The sequence below is a fragment of the Rutidosis leptorrhynchoides genome, chromosome 6 (assembly GCF_046630445.1).
Source record: "Rutidosis leptorrhynchoides isolate AG116_Rl617_1_P2 chromosome 6, CSIRO_AGI_Rlap_v1, whole genome shotgun sequence".
NCBI classification, from domain to species: Eukaryota; Viridiplantae; Streptophyta; class Magnoliopsida; order Asterales; family Asteraceae; genus Rutidosis; species Rutidosis leptorrhynchoides.
This window is the reverse complement of record NC_092338.1, coordinates 104370317-104382924: the sequence shown is the minus strand read 5'-3', so window position 1 is coordinate 104382924 and position 12608 is coordinate 104370317. Positions and strand designations below refer to the sequence as shown.

The window sequence follows — 12608 nt, the reverse complement described above, 5'->3', positions numbered from 1 at the left end:
TCCAAAACAAGGGGATCTTGATAAAGATTGGTCTTTATTTGAGACTACAGAATTACCTCATTCGAGTGGGAGAGATTTGAGGAGTGAAGATGAAGAATTTGTTTCTTTGGATATAACTCCTCAACCTATTACGAATGAAGATAATTCTGATCCGAGTGGGAGCAATATAGCAAACCAAGAACATGTTTCCGAAGAATCTCAACCCGTTGCTACCGAGCATAATTCTGATCCAAGTGGGAGCAATTTGGTAAACCAAGAATCTGTTTCAATGGATAACCAACCACGACGAAGTAGTCGTCAAAGTAAACCTCCACTTCGGTATGAGATCGAAGATGGTTATACTTTTATGGTTCAACTAGAAGAGGATGAACCAAGAAATATAAATGAAGCTCTCACTTGTCCTGCAAAGAATGAATGGTTCAAGGCAATGGAAGAAGAGATGGAGTCTATGAGTTCCAACAACGTTTGGGAATTGGTTGAGCTTCCAAAAGGAAGAAAAGCCATAGGGAGTAAGTGGATTCTCAAAATAAAGCGTAAAGCTGATGGTAGTATTGAAAGATACAAAGCTCGACTTGTGGCAAAAGGCTATAATCAACAGGAAGGGATTGACTATGAGGAAACGTTTTCACCTGTTGTAAGACTCACCTCAATTCGTTTAATTCTAGCAATAGTGGCAAATATGAACCTTGAATTACATCAAATGGATGTAAAGACTGCTTTCCTAAATGGAAATTTAGATGAAGAAATCTATATGGAACAGCCGACGGGTTTCATCAAAGAAGGCCACGAACATGAGGTTTGTAGATTGCTTAAATCAATATATGGCCTCAAGCAGTCATCAAGACAATGGTATATACATTTTCACAATGTGATCACGTCACATGGCTTCAATGATGTCAGTGAAGATAATTGTGTTTATACCAAAAGGTCTAAAGGAATATTTGTCATATTGTCATTATATGTTGATGATATATTGATTGCTGGAAATGACAAGGAGTATGTTTTTGAGGTTAAAAGATGGCTATCATCTAACTTTGAAATGAAAGATATGGGTGAAGCTGAATATATCCTTGGAATTAAAATTTCAAGGGATCGCTCAAGGAAGTTGTTGGCTCTTTCGCAAGAGACTTATATCAACAAGATTCTTGAACGTTTTAACATGCGTAAGTGTAACCCCATAGACACTCCTATAGCTATTGGTGATATGTTGAGCATGAGCGGGTGTCCACAAACTCCACAAGAAGAACAGAAAATGAAAAATGTTCCTTATGCTAGTGCGGTTGGAAGTCTCATGTATGCTATGATGTGTACAAGACCGGATATCTGCTTTGCTGTTGGCATGGTAAGCCGATACCAATCCAATCCAGGTTTAACCCATTGGAAAGCCGTGAAAAGGATACTTAGGTATCATAAGGGTACTATTCATTACTCTTTGTGCTACGAAGGAAATAATCTGCAAATGAGAGGCTATACTGATGCTGATTGGGGAAGAGATATGGATGAAAGAAAATCAACCTCTGGCTTTGTTTTTCTGATAAACAAAGGTGCTATATCTTGGAGTAGCAAGAAACAATCATGTATAGCATTGTCTACAATGGAAGCTGAATATGTGGCATTTTCAGCTGTTGTACAAGAAGCTGTGTGGCTTAATCGTTTTTTAAGTAGTTTGGGGGTTGTTGGCAATACCATTGATCGAGCATTGATATACTCCGATAATGAGGCTGCCATTGCATATTCAAAAGACCCCAAGTTCCATTATAAGACAAAGCACATAGACATAAAGTACAATTTTGTGAAAGACAATGTTGCAAGAAAAGAAGTACGTATAGAGTTTATATCTACGCATGATATGGTAGCAGATCCTTTGACAAAACCCATACCTAGAGATGCATTTGTTAAGCATGTTAGGTCTCTAGGATTGCGTAGATTTTAATAAATGTACTATTTTAATAAATGTACTTATAAGTTTAAGTTTATATCCAATGCAATGAGTTTTTTTTTTTTTTTTAAATCCTTGTTTTATTGTTCGCTCTTTGTATTGCGAATCAAGAAAAGTATGTCGGACAGATATAAGATTAGCCCACTCACATGGGTAATCAATTCCATTATATGTGACAAATGGAAAAGTGGTGTATATTAAGCATATTGTTTTAGTGACAATCGAGAGCTCAAGATTGAGATAATTAGACGCCACATTCGTAAGTGTACAAATATTATGTGAATATTCAGAATTCACCCTATCTGTCATTAGTATCCAGATGTGAGTTCTTAAGAATTTTATGAGTAGATAAGTGAACTCAAGTTTTGAACATTGAGTATGTTTGAACTATCATCTGTGCAACATTAATTTAAAGACATACATCCATTGTAAAGGAAAAATGTTGCAGCATGTGATTCATACCACATGTGATCAAGACGACCAAAAAAAAAAAAAAAAGGAAATAGAAGAAACGATCTCTACTTCTATGTTATGTGAGTCCCTTGAGGTATTAGTAACCTCAATTTAATGTCCTTATGACTTTTTCTTGTCTCTTGAAGCTTAGTTTAATGTTTGCTATCTTAAGGCGTTGCTTAAGGGTTATGAGTGATTCAACCTGGCTGGACGTTCTTAGAAAAGCAAGTTGAGCTAAGGCCAATGGATTCTAAGAAAAGGGAAGATCATTTGAAGTTCACATTAACTTGTATTCACCGGTCGACCAATTATCTTTTGTCTTAGTGACAAGTCTTAAGTGATAAATGATAATTGTGAATACAAAAGGGTTTTATAAAGTAAAACTGAGATCATGCGAGTTCCTAATGTGATAAATGGTCTAGGATATTGCATACTAAATCTACTCTTTCCAAGTTTATTGAGATGCTATATATTCCTAACAGATGAAAAGCAATTGAGCTCTCAATGTATGCCGGTCGCACAGCCTAGTTCCCAGTATGAATGGTTTGTGTATTACACGATATGATTTTCAAGATATATGAGTATATCAAAATGGTTTGTGTGTGAGTGGGAGATGTGGGAAATTAATGGACTTAATGGAGACCATTAGTGGACTTAATGGAGATCATTAATTAAAGTACACCCACAAACTTTTGCTTAATGGACATAGTGGTTCACTCATTAACTTGTGGTTAGTGGACATAGTGGTTCACTCATTAAGATAAAAGTATCATTTAGGTGACCCAATATAAGGGAGTCACCAGCTTCTTGTAAGAGTATAACATACAACACACAATCAACTGAGAATAACATACACATATTGACTTGAATGAGATTGTGAGTATACTTGTTCAAGTGGAACATTGCAAACCGTCAAAGGAACTTAGGCCGTGAAACTTGAAAGCCTTCCTTTTGGTGATCGCTTTCCCGACCGGTGATCTAAACCTCGATCCTATTCGCTTCCGCCGTATAGTTTCCGGTATGTCTAGAAACTATCTATATACAACAGAATCCGACGACGAGTATCCCATTCCCATTGGGCGGTATAACGTTCTAGGTAACCTTTCTTTACTCAAAGGAGGTGTTATTGGACTGTCCCCAATAGACTCAAATTTCATGTTATTCTGTTACACCAATAAACTAACCTTATTATTTTTATAATTAACATGAAACATATTAGTTCAAAATGTGATTGTAAGGTTAAGTATTATGCAAATGTACATGTTTCAACTTCAATTACCACCACGTCTTCAGATCTTGGAGGCGTTGGAAGTGGAAACGCTTGTCGGTTTAGCTTCTGAACGTTGTAAAGTTCCATCACTTTGTCGTAATTTTCTTGCCACCATTTTTGAGCTTGCCACTTATTAAACTTCTCTCGACTGCCAAAAATAAACCGAAAAATAGAACTCATATGTCGCACCTTGGATTAAAAAATAGACAATATTAAAATTTGTCACAAGTTTAGTAAACTGTATATGGATAAACATGAGTTGTATTGTTCTCTGTTTGTTGAGTACCAAGTTACCAAAAGAATAAGTGGTTTGCATGACAACACTAGTAATTAGACATTTTCATATAGATGTGTTAGAAACCATGTCTAAATAGCCTTCTAGTAGTGTATGAGAGACAAAAATAGTGCTTTTTAAAGCATTACACTTGACTAAAGTTTCATAGCATAAGTTTTTAAAAAAAAAAACTATCAGATATAGATTGGTGGGAAATAATTTTAGTAAAGTTATGCACAATCATATGAGATATTACAAAAGCAATAAATCTATATTATATTATATTTTATCATATTTTATATTAATGTGTTTATATTAATTATTACTATATTATTATATTAGAAAAAAGAAAAAGATAGTAATAAAGAAGAAAGTTTGTTGGTCAAAGTTCCAACCATGAACCATGGAATTCAAAGACAAAAAACAAATGTATACCTACCATCTAATGTGTACATTGCTTATATTTATTTTATTAGATTGATACATCAATTTAACAAAATGAAAATGACAGTTTTATATTATTTTTTTATTTAAATCTTATTATATGTATAAATAGTTATTACCGTTATAACTGGTTGAATCAAAATATTAGTACGTACATGGTTGTACCTATATTATATTTATTAAAATTTTTCTAACGGTAACTCTTAAGGTCATCGTTAAAATAGTTTAAAAACTTATACGTAGCATTTATGTTGAGTTTTAAATGTTGTTTATTGAAAATTTACAAGTATTTAAGTTAAAACTATCATTAGGATAGTCCTATTTTACCCATTTTTATGGTTAATGAAATTTTCACCATAATTTTTAATAGCTCTGCTAATACTATGCCATGTGTTGAATACTACATATATAGAAGATAAATAACTGTAGTATTCAGTATTCACGGAAGAGCAAATTCTTATGTAAGTACATTCAAGTTGAATTACTGTTCCAGTTTAAAATTGGGACTTTTTTTTTTAAAATAGTAATTTTTTCAAACCAACTTTTAAAAATGGAAACTGAATCAAAATTGTTACAAAAATGGTAAAACCGAAGTTTGGAACTTCGGTTTTGCCATATCCGAAGTTTCAAACTTCGGTTTTGGGTGATCTGTCAGCAGAAACCCTAAACCGAAGTTTGGAACTTCGGTTTTGCAGGCTTTTCAGCAAAACCGAAGTTTCAAACTTCGGTTTTGCAGTCTGCATAACCAGTCACAATTATGGACTGAAACCTGCAACCCTAGTCTTAATTATGGACTGAAACCTGCTAACCTATCATGTCAAAATCTGATTTATCATCTTTTTCATTTATTTATATCACCCTTATCATGGACTCAAACACAAACATCACCAAGAACACAATTCAAGCATTTCAAAGTCAGTTTCAAACACCAACAACACAATTCAAACTAATCTTAATCAATTTCATACATCAATAATTAAAAAAATGTCTATAATTCGTCCATTCATGGTTCATTTTCTTTGGGGAGGGCAAATTTCATTCCAAAATGATTGGCTTACTGGTGATAACACAACGATTAGAAGGAGTTTTGTGTTGACAACCAAGGTTAACTGTATGCAGTTAAACGAAATGGCGTATAATTATGTAGGTGTGAGTCAAAGATCACACACGTTAAAAATGTTCTTGTGGGTTCTTTTCAATGGAAATGAATGGAAAAGTGAAGTTACTGATGATAACACTTTGGAAACAATATATTTTTATTCTCAGAATGATCCAAATTACGAGGCTCAAATTGAAATTCAGTTTGAGGAAGTTTTTTCAACCACCCAAGGTTCGGGTTATGTTGATCTTATTCAAACTTTGGAGGGTGGTCAATCAACATCAAACCTCCATTCAACAGTTGTTGAATATGAACAAGAACGAAGAGACGAAGTAGAAAATGTAGTAGACCCCGATGATGGTATGTCTACTGCAACCGACGATACAGTTTCTGAATATAGCGTTGAAGATAATGTTTCGGGTGACGAAGGTAGAGAGGAGCAAGTGGAACCACAATTGGAACATGCCCCAGTTTCACGTTTTGGGTTTGTTAATTCAGGTGAGGGTAGTAATAGTTTTCCATACGATGACGACCAAGAAGCTTCATGGGTTTTTTATGATAAGGAGATCGGTATTGTTTCCAAAGGAATGGTGTTCCAGAACAAATCCGAACTTATTTATGCTGTTCGAAAATGGAATATACAGCATAATAGAGAAATAGTTGTTACACAAAGCAAGCGGGGTTATTGGCAAGCACATTGTAGAACAACTAGCTCAAGTTGTAAGGGTCCACAAGAAAGATACCATTGTGCCTGGAGTGTTAGTGGTTCGTCTCACAATCGATCTAGGGTATGGAAAATAACAAAATGGAAAGATGAACACACGTGTTATGGACACGTATCAGAAAACAACAATCGTTTTTTAACTGCTAGCTTAATTGCTACTGAAATTGAACATCAAATATGTGTGGACGTTGCTTATCCTGTTAAAAACATCCAAGCCCAAATAAAAAATACATGGCATGTGGATGTCCGTTACAGCAAAGCATGGAACGCTAGGCGTATTGCAATCGAACGATTGTTTGGAACTTGGGAAAGTAACTTTATTCATTTACCAAATTATATAAATGAATTAGTTACTACCAATCCAGACACAATTGTTGTGTTTGAAAATGGACCTGAAATTTATGAAGGTTTCGCCACCTTTAAATTTGTGTTTTGGGCATTCGGTCCAGCCATTAAAGCGTTTAAACTGTGTATTCCAATGATTTGCATCGATGGCACCTATTTGAAAGGTAGTTATAAGGGTAAACTGTTAACAGCGGTTGCCAAAAATGCTAACAATCAAATTCTACCTATTGCCTTTGCCCTGGTTGATGAAGAAAGTAACGAAAGTTGGTCTTGGTTTTTGCAAATGCTCCAAGAAAATGTTATTGGAGACGAAAAGTTGTGTGTCATCTCTGATCGACACCAAGGTATCTTACATGCAATGGGTGCTCAAACATATGGTTGGGAACATAGGTACTGTTTGCGCCACATTCGTAGTAACTTGTTGAGCAAACACACTAAAGTGAAATCGCTCAAACACTTGTGTTGGACAGTCGGTTCAACAACAAATCAAATATTGTACAAGAATGCTTTCAGGGCCATCAAACAAGCTAGTGTTGAGGCTTGGCAATATTTGCAAGATGCTGATGTAGGCAAATGGACTGTGTATAGGGACAGTCAGAGGAGTCGTGGGGGTAACACAACGACAAATATTGCTGAGTCACTCAACAATGTGTTCCGTCATGCCCGAATGATGCCGATCAAAGCGTGTATCGAATATACCTTTGATTACACCAGACAACACTTCTACGACCAAAGTCGAGAAGCAAGGCTATGTAATTCACCACTTTCGAAGTACATGTTTAACATCTTTAACGAACGGGCAAAAAGAGCTCAACGTTACAAAACAACATGTTATCACGAAGAACAAGGTATCTACAAGGTTCATTCAACGTATCAAAGAAGTGGTGAGGGTGGCACTGATTACACAGTGGAGTTTAAAAGGAAAAGGTGTTCATGTGGTATTTGGCAACACCAAAGATTACCTTGCTCTCATGCCATTTTCGTATGTAGCCATCTAAACGAGGATATAAATAAACAAATCAGTAAAAAGTATACAACTCCTACATGGAGTGAGCAATATTGTGATCATTTTAATCCTTTAAGAGATGCGAGCTACTGGACACATATAGAATGGAAAATTATGGCCGATCCATCAAGATTGATTAAGCACAGAGGGCGGAAGCAATCAAAACGTATGAAGAACCAGATGGATGAACGTGAAAAGCAAGCTCCAAAGTGTGGTATATGCAGAACTGAAGGTCAGAACAGGAATACTTGTCCACGTACTAGAAACCCATAGGTTTTCATTAGTAATTTGTTGTATTTAGTTTGTTGTATCATGTTTCTTGTAGTTTGTTTCTTGTACTTTGTTTCTTATGAATAAAAAGGTGTTGTTGAAATAATAATATTGCCATTTTACCAATCTTATTCAAGTTACTAATCTATTACAAGTAACTTTAATTTATAAAAGGTCTAGGTGCATAATAGTATTCACCATGACTATCATACATCGTATCAAACTCTAGTGCGTCTTCAAAAACTCCAAATAAAACATACAACTCGATGTTTTCTGAAAGTATACACGCTTTCCCTACTAATGTATACCATTCTTCATCATAGCACATTGCTTCGGCTTCACTTGCTCCTGCTTTGTAGTAGTATATGTCCATTGAACGTGGATTCTTTGGTAGCTTTTCTCGAAGAAACTCATTCAACTTTTCCATATTAAAGCCCCGAACATCTACGTTATCATACGTCATTTTAGGCCCTTTACAGAGTTCCGTTTTACCATCATTCCATTCCAAATCACAACCATGATACACGTCAATTGATACGTATTCCGGATTCATTTTTTGTTATGTATTTATGAAACAATCACAGATCACTTTTATAATCCCGAATCTACATATAACCGAAGTTTTAAAATTCGGTTTCAGACCTATCAGAAAATAGCATGCAAAATCGAAGTTTGAAACTTCGGTTTGTCAGGTACTAGACATGTCATAAAAAGCAATACTGTTACCTTTTACTATTACCTTTCACTGTTCGGCAGCTTTTACTGAAACCGAACTTTAAAAGGCTTGTTTTTCAATTTTAATTACACTATATAAACTGACGTCTATTACAACAAACGGATGTATCACTCTATTCTCCCTTCTCCAAACATAAATTTTAATTTTGTAAACATAAACATGTCACCAATTCCTGTTCAAATTAATGTCTATTGGAATGGACAGTTTTCAACAAAAAAAAAAAAAGTTTTACTGGGGGTACAAATATAAGTACTTTCAAAATGTGGTTGTTAGTCAGATGACAACAATTTCGAAGGTGTTTGAGTGGCTCAAAGAAAACATAACGGTTGAACATTCGGGCGTGATGTTCTGGAATGAAGGTAAAGGAAAATTCGAGCATCTTTGTGAGGAAGATGAATGGATTATGATCAAAAACGAAGCAATTGTGAAAAACCAACCTCTTCCATTGCATCTAATTTAATTATGTGTTAAATTTCTATGTGTTGTTTTAAATTATGTATTTTTATTTTCAAAAAAATGTAACCGTGATTCTGATATTAATAAAAGTGTTGTTCAAAAAATTTGTATTTGCATCTTACTAATATTAATATTTTATTGTTTGTAATGTTATTATATATTATTAAAGTAATTTTAGCGTATGAAATTGTAAATTAACTATCAAAACCAAGTTATTTATAAGATTAGTGTTTTAAAAAAAAAAATTAAAATACCAAAACCGAAGTTTGGAACTTCGGATTTGATAAAACCGAAGTTCCAAACTTCGGTTTAGGGTTTCTGCTGACAGATCACCCAAAACCGAAGTTTGAAACTTCGGAAATGGCAAAACCGAAGTTCCAAACTTCGGTTTTACCATTTTTGCAACGATTTTGATTTAGTTTCCATTTTTAAAAGTTGGTTTGAAAAAATTACTATTTTAAAAAAAAATTCTTAAAATTGGGGAAACATGATTTTCATTCATTTCAACGTGACCATAAAAAAAATGAAAAATTAAATAAATGTGGGCGTGACAAAATATAGAAAAAGTTGATTACAGACAATATTTCGACAAGGTAATAGTAAGATTTTGGCAAAAAAAGAAAAACAATAACAATAAACATATAAAATTAAATAAATAAATAAATCTGGGCCCGCTAAAGATTGCTAATGAGTAATGAGTAACAATTTTTGGATATTTTTACATTAAAGATTCTTTGAGATCACTCAATATAGTTAACAGAACATGTTAAGTGAGATGGAAGGGTTACTAATTTATTATATTTATTTTTCAAAGAAAGTTGCATAGAGAACAAAAAATGCTATATATACAAGTATAGTGAATAAACAAAAAATAGTATATGAAGTAACATATTGGAAGTATAAAGAATTAATATTAATACAAACATCCGTGAAGTAAAAAAGAAATTTAATGGGTAGCACATATATTTTATGTTTTGTAAGCAGTTCCAAAGTTTCTCTCTGAATTTGATTATTTAAAATAAACTTAAATGACTTTTTTCTTATAATTGCACAAGACTTTTTTTGCATGGTAAGAACATTTTCAAAGAAAATAATGAATTTAGTGATTGTGTCACCTACCATCCTAACCAAATAATAACAATTCTACAAAAAGAAAAATATAAATAGTAAAGAGCTACATGCAAAACAAAATTTAAATTCCGGAAAACAGTAACAAAACTATGGCATGCCGAAAAAAGGTGCTAAGAATATTTTTAAAAAAATTCCAAAAGAAATAAACTTTTATAATCGAAATAAGGAAAAAATTTAACAATTTATTGGATATTTGGAACACAAATTACGCTTCATAAGCATGCAGGGGCGGAGCTAGGAATTATAGTTGTGGGGGACTCAATATTTTTTATTATTATTTTGCGATGATTAGGAGTCACTGACGAAGTTCGAATGCGAAGTCAGAACCCACTCATTCGCTCATTTACTTTAACACACCATTATAGTCAATGTAAATACAACAATAACACTTAATCCCATATATGTCGGGTTTTACATGTCAATAACAACATATATTTTTACTCAAATTTTAAAAGTATCTTTTACTAACATTTAATTTTTATTTTATGAGTTAAATTAAAACTTCGTATAAGAGATTTGAATAGATAACTTTTTATACTTTTTCATTTCAGTAAAACAACATTTACTATTAATTTCTAGAAATTTTTAGACCCTATACAATCAATATATTACCAATAATAATTTTAACATTCCCCACATAAACTTTTTATGATCAATTATTAAAACTCATGGACGTTTTTTCGCAAAAAAAGAATAAGGCATATATTTTGACTAGTCCAAATTACACGGAGTATATATTTACATATATGAAATTGAATATATTAGTGGACACATTCATAATTTTGAAGGGTTATAAGGAAATTCAATAAACTAATTGAGGGACTAAACTTAGAAATTTAAAGAAGGTTTTCTCCTCCCCCAAATTAACCTGCAACGACTATACCAAAACCTTAAATTAACATTCAAAAAATCCACTACTAAAAATCCCATTAAATTACAGTCGATGTCAATGTAAAATTAGAGTTAGGGGTGGCAGAGCACCCCTCTGCCCCCTACTAGATCCGCCATTGTAAGCATGAAAGCTTATTGGTATGTTCACATTAATTTGTCAATGAAACACGAATAGACGTTTCGTAGAATACCAATAATGCCTCTATCTACCTCATGACTTAATAGTTACTAAGGTAGAAAATTAGTTATTTCTCATGATATAATGAATAAAATTAAAAATGTTTATATAAATATGGAACTTTGTGTAATCATTTATTGAAATAGTATAACAAATACTCCAATATTCATCTGTAATCAATATCACTCATGTTGTCACTTTTCGTCGATAACATTCTTAAAATTTTAATCACCTTGCCGTGTCGCTTTTTTCTCTATTTTTTTAATGGCCAAAAAAGAAACAAGAATTGTTACAGATTTAAATTTATAAAAAATAATTATACTATTTGTTAATTTTAATGTAATGGTAATATAATTGTGCTTTTTTGAAAACTATCATTTGTTAATAAAAAAAAACAAAAAAAAAAACATTTATACATAACTAGCAACAATGAAATTATAATCGTAATATTATATAATAGTTATACATTACATTAATACAAACTATAAAATTACTGTTCATAGTGTGAAAATAGAAGTGTGCCTGTGGTAAATACTTAAATTAAATTAAAATAATATATTGATATAGATGATTTTATCAATTTTAATAACAGTGAATATATCGAAAAACTTATTACTCCGTATAAATTACCTGAAGCGGATTCGTTTAAGATCATTACCGCCACGTGGCAAAGAAACAAAAGTAATTAGCACACCCGGTTCCACCTGAGCAACCCATTCTGTTGGTTCATTCTCTTCTTCCAAAACAATCGGGTCGGGTCTCCGTCCACTAGCTGAAGCAGACAATGACCCGACCGACACGTCACCACTCGACATCCCTTTCAATCTGGCTTCCATTTCCTTCCCCCACACCCTGCCTGAACTCGAGTTTTTACTGCCCGTTCGCCGCCACTTAAATTTCTCGGAAACTGACGTGGACATATCAGAAGAGTCCACGTCATGATCCTTATGTACTTGTTGTGAAGTCTTCATGATGGTTGATCCTGTACACGGATTGCAACTGATTTTGTAGGCTGATCCTGATGCTTTTAGCGCCATATCTTTGATCTGTTAAAATTATAAACTAAGTTTACAACATATCAAAAATCCAAAATATATAATATAAATATGTATGAAAAAAAAAAATGTCGTTATAATTATATTACTTGAGATGTGAGTGTTTTGATTGGTTTCGCTTGGTTGGATTCTTCACCAGCTGGTTGTTTAGAACGCGCAATGCAAGTTAGCATTTTATTTTATTTTATTTTATTTTTGGTTATTAAAAGAATATAAGGATTTTAGGAATGTAGAATTGGATTGAATATAAGGAAGGTTTTCAGGGTTGATGTAGACAAAAGAAAAGAATAAAAAGAGCATATGTGTCTCAGTGTCTCTGTGTGTGTTGAATTAGTTG

General features: G+C 33.1%; 1 protein-coding gene across 1 annotated transcript; it reads right to left on the bottom strand.

Annotated features, from left to right (window-relative positions):
- Nucleotides 1-265: 265 nt before the first annotated feature.
- On the bottom strand, nt 266-12536 carry LOC139853931 (protein Brevis radix-like 4). Its single transcript, XM_071843267.1, has 5 exons — nt 12361-12536; nt 11847-12262; nt 3672-3810; nt 3439-3555; nt 266-355 (listed from the first exon to the last, which is right to left on the bottom strand). Exons 1-5 carry the CDS (start codon nt 12442-12444, stop codon nt 266-268), a joined length of 846 nt encoding a protein of 281 aa, XP_071699368.1. The 5' UTR covers nt 12445-12536.
- Between the last annotated feature and the right edge of the window lie 72 nt (nt 12537-12608).